This window comes from Chelonoidis abingdonii, chromosome 3 (assembly GCF_003597395.2).
Source record: "Chelonoidis abingdonii isolate Lonesome George chromosome 3, CheloAbing_2.0, whole genome shotgun sequence".
Lineage (NCBI taxonomy): Eukaryota > Metazoa > Chordata > Testudines > Testudinidae > Chelonoidis > Chelonoidis abingdonii.
Genome location: NC_133771.1, coordinates 199669172 through 199686901, shown reverse-complemented (window position 1 = coordinate 199686901; position 17730 = coordinate 199669172). Strand labels below are relative to the sequence as shown.

The 17730-nt window shown below is 40.9% G+C and overlaps 1 protein-coding gene and 1 long non-coding RNA gene across 2 annotated transcripts in view; one reads left to right on the top strand and one right to left on the bottom strand.

Moving 5' to 3' along the window:
* The window catches only part of PPP3R1 (protein phosphatase 3 regulatory subunit B, alpha), a 108026-nt gene extending 105469 nt beyond the window's left edge, over positions 1–2557 (bottom strand). The window contains exon 1 of the mRNA XM_032806546.2: positions 2335–2557. Coding sequence (XP_032662437.1) covers positions 2335–2337 — 3 coding nt within the window. The 5' untranslated portion in view covers positions 2338–2557. The remainder of the gene's footprint in view (positions 1–2334) is intronic.
* Positions 1954–17301, top strand: LOC116840139 (uncharacterized). Its single transcript, XR_004377311.2, has 2 exons — positions 1954–2132; positions 13672–17301. It is a non-coding gene; the product is annotated as an uncharacterized LOC116840139 (long non-coding RNA).
* The last annotated feature ends 429 nt before the right edge of the window (positions 17302–17730 follow it).

The window sequence follows — 17730 nt, the reverse complement described above, 5'->3', positions numbered from 1 at the left end:
AAAAAAAAAAAAAAAAAAAAAAGTTAGAACTGAAAAATAAGACATGATCTTAGTTTATATAAATTAAGACTTTGGTCTCTTGGAGTGAACGCATCTAAATTACCACAAAGTATATTCATTTTCCTCCTAAAAATGAAAGGCAGCTTAAATTATGCTGATCTTGATTTCTCAAATTAATCTATTCTTAAATTTTATCCAAATTTCAAACTTAAAAGTCAAGTCTACACCAGAAAAGGTTTGCATGGACTGCTAGTGTAGATGCAGCTTATCCTGGCAATAAATAAACAAACAAAAATTATAAAGTGCCTTTGCCCAGTATAGTGTATTATATTAATTCGCTCAGCAAAATGAACTATATTAGCAAAAAGTATATACAGCTATGCTGTTAAAAATACACTAAGGTTTTTGCTGGTATAAAAGTGTCATAAAAAAGACACCCTCACCCAATATGACTATGCTGGCACAAGTTTCTAGCAAGGCAGTGAAAGTTAGGGTGAGTATAAAGACCTTTCACAGATGCACTAAAATACATCTCACCATTCATGAACTTTCTTGCAATTTGTGCACATTAATAAGCATCAGAGAAACCTTCAAGAAATTCTTCTCATATAACCTTGGCTTTAACATATCAATGTAATTATAATTTAACGAAAGCTACGTTTAGTTCAGTTATTAGATGTACGTTCAACAACTGGAAGCACTGCAGTGGGAACATGGCTTCAAGTAGTAAAGGTTTGTTTTGTTTTTACTACCACTTTTTCAGAACACAAAAGGGATAACCATTTGATATTTCAACTGTTTTGAATGGTAGTTCTGGAAAGCTACTGCTAAACAAAGCAAGACTCTAAATATTTCAAAATTTTTCCCTAACAAAATATTTCTAACAGAAGGAAAAGGTGCAATTAAAAGATCAGTCAAAACATGCAGCATAATTTTCTACCATAGCTTTGCTGTATCCAGGAAAGTTGGCAATTGTGTTTTTAAAAATAAAAACAAAAGGAAATCCATTTTTGGTTCACATGTACTGCTATATTTAACATGCAATGGTGAAAAACAGCTGGTTTTGCATATAAGGGAAGAAGAACTGGGAATGAATAGCTCTAATTGTATACATTTCCCAATTCCAAAACTGAAACTTTGACAGAAGTTACCCTGCAGCCAGGGATATCGGATATTTTAAGATAAAATAAATGTTTATTAAAAAGGGCGTTGATTTCTTGGCACCAGTGGTAAGTAGGAGACACCCCTAGTGTCAACGTAAAATACTACAGCACAGGATACCATATATCTGGATTAATTTTACAGCAGTAAAAGGGAAATTTAAATCGCTATGATTTTAAAAAGACAACCCCTTCATGCACACCCTCACATATTGTGAACCGTCTTACAACATCTGAAAATATTCATATAGATTACAATTACTGTAAGATTTCCAACTCTGAGCAATAAAGTCTGTATAATCTAGAAAGTCTTCTGCCATGGGCGACGTACATCGTAGCCTTCCGAGTCTGCACATGAAAAGCAAACGCTGCTGCACCAAAGCAAGGAAAAAAAAAAAAACCTGCACGGCTGCAAAATAACCAGCACGGAACAGCACCACTGAGCAATGGCAGAGAAACGCAGGACTACATCTGGGAAACAGATGAAGAGCAGTCTAGGATTCAATCCTGTTTCAGAGATGGGAGGGGGCCTGAGGACACTGAGGTTGGGGGTAGTGGAAGGGAGGGCACAAAGGCAGATGAGCAGCGGAGTGTGGATACAGGATAACGAGGGGACGGGGGCTTAGAAGAGAAGGAGAGTGGAGGGGGGTGACAGGGGTATTAGGACGGGGGGATGGGCTGTTACTGACAGGGTGGCAGGAAAAGACAGTGGGGGGGGTTATGTGGGAGGAGGCATTTGGAGGCGGCCTGGGCGGCGGGGGGGGGAGCAACGGGGGTAAACGGAGGCGGCGCGGGCCTGGAGGGAGGGACAATCCGGAGATGGACGGGGGGTATCTGGAGTTGGCCTGGGCACGGCGGTATGGAGGACACGGGTACCTGGAGGCTGCTCGGGGAACGCGAGGGAGGTTAGCTGGAGGCGGCCCAGGGGCGAGGAGAGGACCGGGGGGATCTGGAGGCGGCGCAGGCACCGAGGTAGCTGCGGTGGGGGGGATAAGCGGCGGGGGAGGGCCCGGTCCTGCGGGAAGCAGGATGGGGGCGGCTCCGAAGGGCCGTTGCCGTCCCCGCTCTCTCTCGATCTCTGCCCCAGAGCCGCAGGACGAGGCTGGGTCTGGAATTTTCTGCCGGGCCCGGTGCAGGGGGCTCGGGCGGGGGAGGGGAAGCGGGGGCTGCTCACCATGGTGGCGGGTGGGTGTTGGGAGTCTCCCCGCAGCTGGATCCGCCGAGTGCCGGTCTCAGTGGCCGCCTGCGCCGCGCCCGCTCAGTCTCGCCGCTCGCGCTGCCGCCAACCGTTTCGCTGCAGTGGCTCGCGCTGACCCGCAACCTCACCGAGAGGGAGGGAAGAAGAGCGAGCGAAGAGCGGCAGCACGGGGCGGAGCAGCCAACATCCGGGCACTCCCGCCACCAGGGGCTAATTTGCATACGTGCGGGGGGGGACTGCGCGGGACGTCATATATTTTCAGCAGGAGGAGGTTTGAGGTTGGTCACGTGGGGGTGTATAAAATGGAGGCTGAGGGCGGCATCTGGGTTAGCACTTGGGAGGAGGGGGAAGTGGGTCGCCTCGGCCTCTGGTTCCTGCAGCTAGTGGCGGGAGTTTCCGCTGGGGGCCGGTTCTCCTGGGCCTGTTGCCCCGTATGGTGCTGCAGCGCTCTAGGGGCCGTGGTGGGGCACGTAGCCCAACCCCAATTGACTTCCGCATTCAGCTCCCTCGACTTGAGGGCACGAGTCCCCTGCGGGCAGGGAAGTCTGTGCTACTATTTTACCTGCTTTTCCCTCTTTGCCTGAGGGGAGGCTTTCCTGGTCCCTGCCCAAATCTTCTGCCTGGGACACTTTAGAGACAGTGGGGCTAAAAAGCCGTTGCCGTTTGAGCTGTCTTATGTCCTGGTTAATGTGGGGGAGGAAAGGACTAATCCCTGTGCCACACATCATGTTCTCTACAACCATCACCACTTGCCCCCTTGATGGTTTATCTTGCCTCCCCTGCCTTTCTGGGCAAATCCAATGAACAAAGAGGGCTACAGAAGTGGTTACTCCGCCACACACTAACTGCACATAAGGCGAGATAAGAACAGGAGTACTTGTGGCACCTTAGAGACTAACAAATTTGTTTCAGCATGAGCTTTTGTGAGCTACAGCTCACTTCTTCCAAGAAAGCTCACGAAAGCTCATGCTGAAATAAATTTGTTAGTCTCTAAGGTGCCACAAGTACTCCTGTTCTTTTTGCAGATACAGGCTAACACAGCTGCTACTCTGAAATAAGGCGGGATAGCTGATCCTGTGTTGTTGGTTGCCATCCACCACCAGTTATAGTAACACTTCAAAGGAGACTTCATGCTGAAAAGCACCAAATAATATTGTATCTGTATCTGTATTGTTTTTAGCCAAGTGCTTTCAGTGTGTCTTTGATGTTTAATACAATTAATTATGCAAAACTAATGTTATTGAGTTAGTGGATAACTAATAAAAAGAACAGGAGTACTTGTGGCACCTTAGAGACTAACAAATTTATTTCAGCATAAGCTTTGATGGGCTACAGCCCACTTCATCAGATGCACAGAATGGAACATACAGTGAGGCGAGATATACAGAGAAAGTGAAAAGGTGGGAGTTACCCTACCAATCCTGGGAGGCTAATTAATTAAGATGAGCTGTTACCAGCAGAAGAAAAAAAAACTTTTGTAGTGATAATCCAGATAGTCCATTTCAGAAGGTTTGACAAGAAGGTGTGAAGATACTTAACATGGGGAAATAGAGTCAATGTGTGTAATGGCTCAGCCATTCCCAGTCTCTGTTTAAGCCTAAATTGATGGTATCTAGTTTGCATATTAATTCAAGTTCAGTAGTTTCTCGTGGGAGTCTGTTTTTGAAGCTTTTCTATTGCAAAATTGCCACTTTTAAGTCTGTTACTGAGTGACCAGAGAGGCTGAAGTGTTCTCCTACTGGTTTTTGAATGTTATGATTCCTGATGTCAGATTTGTATCCATTTATTATTTTGCGTAGAGACTGTCCAGTTTGGCCAATGGACATGGCAGAGGGCCATTGCTGGCACATATCACATTGGTAGATGTGCAGGTGAACGAGCCCCTGATGGTGTGGCTGATGTGATTAGGTCCTATGATGGTTCACTTGAATAGATATGTGGGCAGAGTTAGTAGGTTCCTGGGTTAGTGTTTTTGTTCTGTGATGTGTGGTTGATGATGAGTATTTGCTTCAGGTTGGGAGGCTGTCTGTAAGCAAGGACAGGTCTGTCTCCCAAGATATGTGAGAGTGAAGGATCATCTAACTAGTGGCATTCTGCCTAAAAGTGCTTATGTAGCACTATCATTTATATAGCAGCAAAGAGTCCTGTGGCAGCTTATAGACTAACAGACATTTTGGAGCATGAGCATTCGTGGGTGAATACCCACTTGTCGGATGCATGCATGTCTGATACTTATCATTTATATGGCATTTTACAAAGTGACATTCCCTGCCCTGAAGCACTTACAAATTAGTTGTAATGAGTGGTGCTATATATATGCAAAATAATACAGGGAATGGAGCCTTAATGCCCTTTCAGGGCCAGCTTTTAGGACAGTGACTGCTGGTATGAATAAGATTGGCCCTCAGAAAATGACCTATTTATACTGTAAGGTGCTAAGTAGGCCAGCTGATGCTTTATTAGGAAAGACTTTATGAAGGGTAGAGTGAAATATTAAGTAAAAGTGGCTTTACTTTGCATTCCTTTAGCTGCTGTAGGTTACAGCTGCCACCTTATGGCATTTGCTGTGCAGATCAGAACTTTTTGTGTTGACTGTCAGTACAAGATGACACAGTTCTGATAAATGAGGTAGAGATATAAAAATAAATATAAACTATTACCATGGTGATATCCCTTAAGAATAGTCATGCAGAAACAGTTACACTGATGTCATTTTGCAGATATTTGATTTTTTTTTATGACATCTCACTTTCAGATCAGTGCATATGTCCTGCAGGGATAATGCAAATCAATCCTACCAAATTCAGGATGACAGTTTTTTTGGAGGAGGGGTGGTCATTTAATTTAGGGCTATGCTAATCATTTCCAGGATTATAATTGAGAGCAAAGTCTCCAAACTGGACTGTGAATTTCATCCCTTTCTAGCCTGTTATCAAAAGAGTAAATTGTCCCCCACTTTTGTCTTGCTATCTGAGTGAGAGACTGAGCTGGCTTAGGACTTGATGACTCAGTGTAAGAACAGTGGGCCCCACATGGTTACTCTTACTGCTTGTGCCTGGGGCCAACTTGTCAACTCTCCAAGAAGTAACTAGAATCTCGAAATCAGGTGTTAGTGAGCAAAAGCAGTAAAAGGAACTAACGGTCAGCTATCCCTTGTAAGGGGCTATTAACATTTTTGAAGAAACTAGATCACTGGGTGAAACAAGAAGTTTTATCCCAAATTAGAAACTTCTGGCTAAAAGACAGGGTAAGAATAAATGGACAGTTTTCAACATGGCAAAAGATGAACAGTGGGGTACTGTAGGTTCCATAGCAGGCATGATGTTTAATATTTGTTAGAAATATCTAAGAAAGATGGTGAACTGTGAGGTGACAAACTGTATATGACTCAGTTCTGGAGGTTAGTCTAAGCTTGAGTTGACTGTGGGGAAATTGACAAAGATCTGACAACAGTGAATGAGCAGTATGGTGATACACACTATTCACTGTTGATAAATGCAAGATAATGCACATTGAAAGAAACAATTTTTAAAAAGTCACACATTTCTGAATGCTAAATTAACAGCAAACAATCAAGAAGTACTTTAATAACTAAAGAATCTTGGCCCTGCCACTGTCAAAGATCAGTACTAGACTAGGTGGATCACTGGTCTGATCTGGTATGGGAGTTACTGTCTTCATATTTTGTCACACATTCATTGTGCCATGATAATAGATACTGTATGCTTGTGTAACAGTGCTATTGTAAACTAATCCAAACTCTATAACACAGAAGATAATAAAACAATCTTAAATTTTACTAGTGATGCTATTACTCAAAATACAGCTTTCTCAGGGGTGGCATTGCCATGTAAATTTAGGCCTCAAACTTGTTTTACAAAACTTACGATCAATAGACATGTTTCCATGACTCTCCTAAAATTCCAAAGGAAAAAATTAGCTTCAATTTAAATTTCTTCTGTGTTTGCATCCCTAATACTGCAACCCTACATAGTATATGAGAAGCAGGAAGTGAAATTGACTAGATGCTGATTGTAACTGAAAATGAATCTGACTCGTCTAATTTTATTGCCCAACCTGAATGACGTGAGAGAGAAGCAAATGGCGTTAATGAGGAAAAGTGCATTAAAGTTAAAATTCTTAACCTTATTCACCTAAACCAAAGTGGAACCAGACTGCTGGCACTAAACATTAAAAAGGTTACAGAGCAGTTTTTAAACTAGGATATGGGGGAAAGCTGACTGCTGCTGAGGAGCATGTGGATCGGACAGAAACTTCTCTTAGAGGAGAAGCAGCAAAGAATCCTGTGGCACCTTATAGACTAACAGACATTTTGGAGCATGAGCTTTCGTGGGTGAATACCCACTTCGTCAGAGGCATGTCATCTGACGAAGTGGGTATTCACCCACGAAAGCTCATGCTCCAAAACGTCTGTTAGTCTATAAGGTGCCACAGGATTTTTTGCTGCTTTTACAGATCCAGACTCACACGGCTACCCCTCTGATCTTAGAGGAGAGTCTGTTTGTAGAGATTCTCTAGGTTATAGTCAGAAGCAGAAAATGGAAGAGGATAATGGAAGGGGCAGATCAGACAAGAAACATTCACGTAAAGAATCGGACACATCAGAAAAGGGCAGACAAATAAATAGTGACAATTTTTTAAAGTGCTTGTACACAAACGTTAGAAGTCTAAATAATACGATGGGTGAACTACAGTGCCTTGTGGTAAAGGAGGATATTGATATAATAGGCATCACAGAAACCTGGTGGACAGAGGACAATCAATGGGACACAATCATTCTGGGGTACAAAATATATCAGAAGGACAGAACAGGTCATGCGAGGGAGAAGTGGCACTATATGTGAAAGAAAATGTAGAATCAAATGAAGTAAAAATCTTAAGTGAATCCACATGTTCCACAGAATCTCTATGGATAGTAATTTTATGCTCTAATCAGAATATAACGTTAGGGATCTATTATCGACCACCTGACCAGAACAGTGATAGTGATGATGAAATGCTAAAGGAAATTAGAGAGGCTATCAAAATTAATAACTCTATAATAGTGGGGGATTTCAATTATCTCCATATTGACTGGGAACATGTCACCTCAGAACGAAATGCAGAGACAAAATTTTTCAATACTTCAAATGAAAGCTTCTTGGAGCAGCTGGTATGGGAACCCACAAAGGGAGAGGCAACTCTCAGTTTGGTCCTGAGTGGAGCGCAGGAGCTAGTCCAAGAGGTAACTATAACAAGACCGCTTGGAAATAGTGACCATAATATAATAACATTTAATTTCCCTGTGATGGGAAGAACATCTCAACAGCCCAACACTGTGGCATTTAATTTAAAAAAGGAGAACTAGGCAAAAATGAGGGGGTTAGTTAAACAGAAATTAAAAGGTACGGTGACTAAAGTGAAATCCCTGCAAGCTGCATGGACGCTTTTTAAAGACACCGTAATAGAGAGCCAACTTAAATGTATACTCCAAATTAAGAAACACAGTAAAAGAACTAAAAAAGAGTCACCATGGCTTAACAACCATGTAAAAAACTCAGTGAGAGATAAAAAGGTATCTTTTAAAAAGTGGAAGTCAAATCCTAGTGAGACAAATAGAAAGGAGCATTAACACTGCCAAATTAATTGTAAAAATGTAATAAGAAAAGCCAAAGAGGAGTTTGAAGAATGGCTAGACAAAAACTCAAAAGGTAATAAAATGTTTTTTAAATACATCAGAAGCTGGAAGCCTGCTAAACAACCAATGGGGCCCCTGGATGATCAAGATACAAAAGGAGCACTTAAAGACAATCAAGTCATTGCGGAGAAACGAAATGGATTTTTTCCTTCAGTCTTCACGGCTGAGGATGTTAGGGAGATTCCCAAACCTGAGCCGGCTTTTGTAGGTGACAAATCTGAGGAACTGTCACAGATTGAAGTGTCACTAGAGGAAGTTTTGAATAATCGTAAACTTAACTAGTAACAGTTCCCCGGGACCAGATGGATCCTCAAGAGTTCCTGAACAGACTCAAATTGCTGAAGTTGGGAACTATTAACCTGTGGTTTGTAACCTTCCTTTAAATTGGCCTTCTGTACCAATGACAGGAAGTAGCTAATGTAACACCAATATTTAAAAAGGGACTCTAGAGTGATCCTGGCAATTAAGACGTAAGCTCTAACGTCGTACCAGGCAAATCTAGCTGAAACATAGAATAAAGAATAAGAATAAAATTGTCAGACACATAGAAGAACATAAAATTGTTGGGGCAAAAATCAACATAGTTTCCGTAAAGGGATCATGTCTTACTAAATCTATTAGATTTCTTGAAGGCATCAACAAACATGTGGACAAGGGGATCCAGATTGGACATAGTGTACTTAGATTCAGAAAGCCTTTGACAAGGTTCCTCACCAAAGGCTCTTACATAAATTAAGTTGTCATGGGATAAAGGGAAGGTCCTTTCATGGTGAGAACTGGTTAAAAGACAGGGAACAAGATAGGAGTAAATGGTAAATCTCAGAATGGAGATGGGTAACTAGTGGTGTTCCCCAAGGGTCAGTCTAGACTCAATCCTATTCAATTTATTCAACCACTGACGGAGAAAGGGGTAAAAAGTGATGTGCCAAGTTTGCAGATGTAATACTAATTCAAGATAGTTAAGACCAAAGCAGACTGTGGAGAACTTCTAAAGATCTCACAAAACTAAGTGATTGGCAAACAATAATGCAATGAAATTTTATGTGGATAAAATGTAAGTAGATGCACATTGGAAAAATAACCCCAACTGATAATACGATATGATGGGGCTAATTAGCTTCAGCAAATCAGGAAAAAGATCTTGAGTCATCGGGGATGTTCTCTGAAGACATCCACCAGTGTTGCAAAGGCGTCAAAAAGGAAAACAGAATGTTAGGAATCATTAAAAAGGGATAGAGAATAAGACAGAGTACATATTATTATCCCCATATTATAAATTGATGGTATGCCTACATCTTGAATACTGCATAGAGATGTGGTACTCCTATCTCAAAAAAGATACACGGCATAGAAAAGTTCAGAGAGGGCAACTAAAATGCATTAGGGTTAGGACGGGTCTCTATGAGGGAGATATTAATTAGACTTTCAGCTTGGAAAGAGAGGACTGAGTAGGGGGAGATATGATTAAAGTATATAAATCATGCGTGATGTGTGAGAAATAGATAAGGAAAAGCTATTCACTTATTTCCATGATCAGAAACTAGGGGCACAAAGTGAAATTATATGCAGCAGCAGATTTAAAACAAAGGAGTTCTTCACAGAGCACACAATCAACTGTGGAACTCCTTGCTGAGAGTTGTGAGGTAGGACTATAACAGGATTTAAAAGGGACTGGCTAAATTCATGGAGGTTAAGTCCATTAATGGCTATTAGCCAGATGGGTAAGGAATGGTGTCCCCTAGCCTCTGTTTGTCAGAGGGTGGGATGGTAGAGGAGAGAGATCCATTGATCATACCTGTTAGGTTCACTCCCTCTGGGGCACCTGGCATTGGCCACTGTCAGTAGACAGGATACTGGGCTAGATGGACCTTTGGTCTGACCCAGTACGGCCGTTCTTATGTTCTTATGTTCAAGTAAGGCTAACAAAACAGCTCAACTTTTTTCCCCCAAATAGATCATTTTTATCCCATAGTACGGTGTTTCCCAAACTTGGAGCGCCACTTGTGTCGGGAAAGCCCCAGGTGGGCCGGGCCGGTTTGTTTCCCTGCCACATCTGCAGGTTCGGCCAATCGTGGCTCTCACTGGCCGCGGTTCGCTGCTCCAGGCCAATGGTGACTGCTGGAAGCGGCGGCCAGTAAGTCCCTCGGCCTGCGCCACTTCCAGCAGCTTCCATTGGCCAGGGGCTTTCCCTGCACAAGCGGCGCCCTAAGTTTGGGAAACACTGCTATAGTACAATAGCTAATAGTTCTGAAGCTCTTCAACACAAAGACAAATGGGAGGACACACTAAAATGAACTAATTTTGAAATACCATCTTTCTGTTATGCTATTGTGTATTGAGCCGCACTGGCTATTTTTACCTGTTTATTTCCTACAGTTCTTTTAGTGGTTTGCTTTTCTCTGGTGTACTTACCATTCTTTTATAAGATATTAAAAATATAATATCATTGTTTACTGGTAGTTCGGGTACTTGTAACACTCTGTACTAAACACTGAATAGTACTCATTAATATTTTTCACTGCATTGTTCCTTTGTGCCTGAATGTCAGTCTGAGGTAGTATTTTTGCAAATGTATTTATTTTAAATATTTTTTTAGAATAAGCTTGAGAAAATTCCATTGCTTAACACTTTCTGTTTGGCTCTGAGTAAGTTTTCTTTGCAGCATAATTACTTAAGTTCAAACAGGAATGAGTATGTATTTTATCCTCTAACCAAAATGTCTATCCACACAGATAAAATTAAAGTTAACTCTGTGCTCATTGAGGTTCCTCAGCAACATTAATAGTAAAGATGCAGTTTGCAGAAAGGTTGCCTGCTAAACTTTAACTTAATAAATTATACAACAGAAAAACATGGATATCCTTTTGAATTCAAACTACCCTATAAATCTTTCTGACTGCTTATCTAACTAGAATCTAGCGTAATTTTTTCCGTACATAACTGAAATTTTTCCTTAATGAACTTCCTTTGGGGTATTTTTTCAGTATATAGATTTTGAACTTTTTTAAATAAAATCCATTGTTTACACCCGTCCCTCTGTGTTCTGAGCCGATCCTTTTTATCTTGGGCTTCTATTTTTTTGAGGTGTATTTCATTTTTGAGAGGTTATTTTTTAGTAATTTTTACATTTTATGTATTTTCAAAAATCAGGTTTTTGGGGGCTTTCTCTTTGTAGTTAATGAGCAATGTATAGTATATTATACATTACTCAATATAGCATACACCGCTGTAATGGAGCAATATTTGTAATGTTCCCTAGTGCACATTAATGTAGTACTGTTTCAAACAGCACCACATTAAAGCGAAGTAGGGAACATTTAGTGCACACCAGGCAAGTTTACACAGACTAATTAATGCACAATATGTTCGTGCACTTTAGAAATCGTGTGCATTATGGTTCTGTGTAGACAAGCAGTTAGACACAAATAAATATTTCCAGTGTTTTGTGTTTATTGGTTAAACACCAATTTCTGATTTATTGTTTTGGGGTGTTTTTTTGGGTGTTTGTGGTGTTTTATTGATTATCAGTTAAAAACCAAAAATCAGGATAAAAATAGGGCATCTATTTTACCCTGTACCTTGTCTCTTCGCACCTCATTCACAACTGTCACTAACTGCCTCTCTTGGAGCATTCACTTGTCAGTTAACCCAGGGCCTGGGACTCCATCTAATTAAATAATTTTCTCTTCCAAACTTTAAAGGGCTATTAGCAGTTTTCCTCAGCAAAGCAGGTGAACTCTTGAGGCATTGCAGTTATGTTCTAAAATATCTGTCATTTTAAAGAATATACATGTTCTCAGTAACTGGCTTTTAAGGCTTGTTACAGTTATTTTTAGTAAGTATTACTGTTCACCTTTACCATTGTATAAGAAACAGTTAGTCATCTTGCTGCAAACGGCTTTGAAGGAAATTGTTCTTTATCTACCAACTAAAATATAAGGCAGCATTTTTCCAGGGAAAGAGCATTTACTAATTGAAGTGAGAAATGTCACCAGTGTTACATTGTTGTATACATTGGTGCTGGCTTGTTAGGCACAGCTCAGTGCATTTAAAAAGCAGCTCCCATGCATCCAGCCATCAAAATCAACAAGCCATTTTTCTACAAATCCAATTTAGATAAATGAAATTAATAGATTATAAAACAAATCTAAATATACAGTATAAATGCTGACTGGAATGCATTCACAAATGGACTTGAAAATAAAAGGTTGCTCAAATTTATCTCAAATATCAGCTTTTTTCTGTTCTTCTTGGCAGAAAGAAATAAAATTTTAGTCTGTCCTAATATTTTCCTGGTTGCTCTGTGAATGTCTTTGGGTTGTGTAACCCAATCTACAACAGATTGCCTGCTAATAAACTATTGGTACATATCCCAGTTTTGTTGTCAGAGTCATTGTTAAAATGGCTTTTTTAAAGATGGGGAAACTCTGTTTCCCTTTCAGATTCATTTAACCATAGTGGATGCTGGGGGCATAGGTGTTCCAATTATATGGAGGTATTTTAACGAAACTATTACTTGGCTTAGCTGCACAGGGTTTTCACGAAATCCATCCTGCTACCTCTACCTGCCCCCGCCCTTCCTCCTTTTCCTGTCCTAATCTTAAGAATCTTCATTTAGAACCTTTAACCAGCTTCTGTTTCAGGTATCTAACCTAAACACAGCTTCAAAATTGCCTAAAATCGACTGGGTGAGAAAAGTGCTCCTCTCATCCTCCACTCCCGTCCCCACAGCTGTGTGCGGGTATAGCACCTCAAGATATATAGCTGGTTCCACAGAACAAACAAGTAGAAACAATCCTTTGGAGAAACTATTGAGTTTTTCAATGAAACTTGAGACTGGGTTGTTGGTGGCATAGTGGCTTAATATTGTGACCACTTTAATTGCCTGTCAGCTTATAATAATAGGTGATTGATTGCACATCTTTGGTGGCAAGCCAGTTATAATTTGCTGATTTTCAAAAAGCACCTGTTCTGGAGAGCTGTGCCAAGAACTGTGAGAGTCTCTCAACACCCTAGTACTATCACAGAGGAAGGAAACGTAAGTGTTTTTCTAAAATTGATAGGACAAATATTGTAGTTCACTCTTTGTCCTTTCACTAGTGTGCTTGGCTAATGTAGCCAGGCTTTTATGTGTTACCTGCAGAGGCTCATCTTATTTTTCTTATTTTGTGGTTGTGTTTAGACTCTGATTGTGATAAACCATTTATCTTGGTTTTAAGCCACAAGATGCTAAATCTTAGCCTTCAACAACAGGCCACATAGCAGAGGTAGGCCTCTTGCACTGCAAACCACTAGTGGACTTTCAATAGATAATTAAAAAAAAAAATGCTCCTCAACAGTCTTGTGTCCCTGTCCCCTTCTTCCCCCCTCCCCCCAAAAAATTGAGTTTTAAAATGGCATTTTTTCATCTTGTTTCTTAGGATCTGGCCACTGCTACTTGTATCAGCTGACTGATTAAGTTCCAGACAGTCCAAAGTTTGGAGGCGATAGTGAGACAAATACCAACCATCTAGTTTTGGTCTATTGTGAAACACAATGGAAGCTGAGTTAAAGCTATTCCAAAAGAGGAAAATTAAGACTGCGAACAAACTGAAAACCTTTCTTTTGCTTTATAGGGAATGGACGAGAGGTTGGAAACCATCTGAAGTGGAATAATGCAGAGTGATCAGTTGCTGAACCCAGAGAATAGACAATCTCATAAAGATGCTTCTAAATATAAAATAGAGAAGAGGCTGTTATAGATGATGCATAGAATAGCAGTTGATTCGTACTGATTCAAAATAATGGAAATTAGTAAAAATAAATTTAAGTTGATGGAAGCCTATTGACTTCAATAAGATATACCAACAGGTAACTTAATTGGAAATCAATGAAAAGTAAGTACTGCATTGACTTAAATAGAGAAATGTTAAACGGCATTTTGGTGTAATATAGTAGCAATCCTCATTAGCAAAATTGAAATATATTAGAATGCCCATTAATGAATGCCATCCATTATATAAAATAGTAAATATCCTGGATTTGCATGCCTGTTTTGTGAATCTATGCTAGTCTTCCATTTCCCCATAATTTTGATCGCTAAGGCCTTAATGCTCATATAGTTTAGAAGTCTCCATTCATAGTGCCAGCATTCTTATTTTTTCCATTTAAAAATGCGGTATTTCACCTTCTTTGAAAGCTTTACAACAATGAAAAGACAACATGACCTTGCTTATTTCTGTGATTATCATGCAAATATTGCAAGATAATATTTGCATCTCACTTTTGATGCCAAAATGAGTGGTAAAAAAATAATATACATTGTTCTTTGAACTTTGTTCGTATGGATCCCAACTCTAGGCCTGTTGTGCAAGTTGGCCATATTCTAGATAGAACTGTATGTTGGAGCTGCATGTGCACCCATTATGTTGTTGCAGTTCCAGCTCAGGGAATTATAAGGGAACACTGCTCCAAATGCCACTTACTTATTTCTGGCTGCAATAGCCAGTAAGAAGGTGTCTATTACTACCCGTAAGTCTCCCTTTTTGGTGATGGTGGCAGCACAGGAAATTATTTTTTATAGTTTAGTTTACTTTTAATATTTTTTGCCAGAGTCCCCTTCCTTTCTTGAGATGGTCTAGCTCATTTGGACCTAAGAGTTGTCTCAAACTTCATCACCCTGTGGGAGCAATCTGGATGTCATTCTTTGGTGCTCAGCATCTGTTGGATTCTGTTGAGATTACAATCTTGTTTGGTCAATGTCAGTACCTAGTCGAGGATTCATCATAGAAGGGCCCAATATGGAGGGACTCTGCATCCAGGCCTCATAAGGCAGCTTCAGGCACCAAGGGCAAGCTGTTCTCAAGGTGCTCTTTGATACCCAGGTCTTGTTCTCCCAAGATGGCTCTGAAGATCAGAAGGGGTAGACTCAGTCACTGAATTCCATGCTGCCCATGGCCACAAGCTCAACTGGGAGACCTAAGGAGTCCTCAAAAGACTCATCTTCCTGTGACCATGGTTCTTCCCTGGGGCTCAGAGGCAGAGGAGCCACAAAGCAGTGTGTCTTTTGGATGCTGTGATAAGCGCAAATCTATGGAGGCTGACAGGAGTTCTTGACCTGAAATTGTCAGTGTGCCTTGTTTCCAGTTCAAGCCACCACATAGGGTGGCTCTGATCATCAACAAATACATTCTGGCTACAGAGCAAGCCTGGTACTGAATCTGTCCATCCCACTTCCAAGAGAGATGACCACTTCTATCAAGTTCTATATAAGGTATTAGATTTATTCACATCCTATCATAGGTTCTATGGTAATCTCTCAAATTCATTACATATCTAGGCAGATTGGTCTTTCTGACTGTGCTCTAAAAGACAGTCTTTTGGGCAAGAAATTATACTCCTCAGATACCATCCAAGATAAAACTTACTCTTGAGTTAGACCAGTTGGCTGAAGAGGTCATGTCTACACTACAAACTTTGGTTGATGCAAGTTACATTAAAATATAGCCTCCGCAGTTAATGTATGGTTCATGTGCATGCATACCTGGCTGTTTGCATCAGCGCTTCACACACTCACAAGGAGTGCTTGTGTTGATGCAGAGTGCAGCACACTATGGGTAGGTATCCTAGTATGCCACACTCTGGCACTTGACTTTTGGGGAATTTTCACAATGCATTGTGGGGTACACATGAGCCATTCAGTGCGGGCTGAGAGCAAGAGGTCAAGTTCCCATAATGCCATCCATATCCCACACGTTTTTTGCTTTTTAAAAAAAGATTCCCGCAAATCTCTGTGGTACTTTTCGTTGTCTGCTACCTGACAGAAGCACAGAGCCTGCACAGCTCTGCACTATTGTCATGAATGTTGCAAACACAGGATGAGAGCCACATGAGGTATATCAACAACAGGGGACATGACTATTGCTTTGAGGACAAATTGTTAGGAGATACAGCAAAAAATAATTCAAGGTTGGTGGCCACAGAGTAGCCGCAGAAGGTAGAATGCTGCTTCTGGGCCTAAGAAATGAGCATTGCCTGGTGGGATTGCATCGTAATAGAGGTTTGGGGTGATGACCAGTGGCTGCAGAACTTTCAGATGTAAAAGACCACATTCCTGGATCTGTGCTGAACTGGCTCCAGTCCTCTGGCGCATGAACACCAGAATGAGAACTGCACTGACATTCAAGAAGCGAGTGGCGAACAGTGTGTAAGCTTGCAGTGCCACATTGCTACCAGTCAGTGGGAAATTATTTTGGAGTTGGGAAATCCACAGTAACAGCCTTTGTCATACAAGTATGTAGGACCATTAATTGTATACTGCTAAGTAGGACTGTGACTCTTGGAAGTATATAAGACAGTGTGGATGGATTTGTAGCAGTGGGGTGATAGATAGCATGCACACCTTGCCCCAGAGTACATCAACAGAAAGGGCTACTTTTTTATGATCATGCAAGCATTGGTGGATCACTAGGGATGCTTCACTGATGTCACTGTGGGATGGTCAGGGAAAGTCTATGACACTTGCAGCTTTAAGAACACAGGACTGTTCAGGTAGCTACAGGCAAGGACACTTTTTTCGTAGCAAGTGGATTACCATCAGAGAGGGCTGATGTTGAATATTAGTGGTGATCTTGGGGGACTCAGCCTTACTCCCTCCTCCCCTGATTCAGGAAGCTGTGCACTAGCCACCTTGAGAGCTCCAAGGAAAGATTCAACTATTTGCTCAGCAGATGCAGAAAGGCTGTTGGATGTACTTTTGGTAGATTGAAGGGATTCTGGCAGTATGTACTCACTAAATATAGATCTTGGTGAGGAAAAATATCCCAGTGGTTACAGCTGCCTTTTGGGTCCTGTGTAATATCTGTGAGGCCAACGGGAGGTGGAGTGGCTGTCTACTGCCTTAGAACAGCCAGCCACAAGGGCCATTAGAAGAGCTCAGCGTGGAGTTATGCAGATGACAGCAGCCTCCGAAGAGTATGTTAGCAGTCAGCTACAGCAATCGTTGTGCTGAACAGTTCTCTACCTGGCCCTGAAGTTTTGTTAGAAGTTGTGTAGTACTTGGTGTATCTCTATGAATATCACACTCTTTTAATGAACCTATGCATTATGCACTGTTCACTGTACATTTATACTTGTTATGGTTTTTCACTGAACCTATGAGTTGTGTGGTCCTGTTCTATTATAATTAATGTGTGCTTTGAGTAGGGCCAAGCATTCGGTAGTATGACATGAAGTAATAAAGATGAATTTATTTCCAAAAATAAAAATATATTGGATACTAAAAACAGTGGAAAATAACATGCAATTAAACAATACAGTGCAAAGGTAAAAAGTAAACTAACAGAACTGGAGAAATAGAATGGTAAAAAATATTCATGTCCATTTCTGCAAAACATACCAACTCTCCAATGTCAGCATATGTAAAGCTGTGGTTTTCTGATGGCAGGACAGCCATCTGTCTTGGATGGTTTAGACACAGCAAATCCTGCATCTTGGCATGGCGTAGACTATGGTTTTTTATATACTATACACTGAAATATAAATACAATATTTATATTCAAATTTATTTTATAATTATAGGGTAAACATGAGAAAGTAAACAATTTTTCAGTAATAGTGTGCTGTGACACTTTTGCATTTTTATGTCTGATTTTATAAGCAAGTAGTTTTTTAAGTGAGGTGAAACTTGAGGGTAC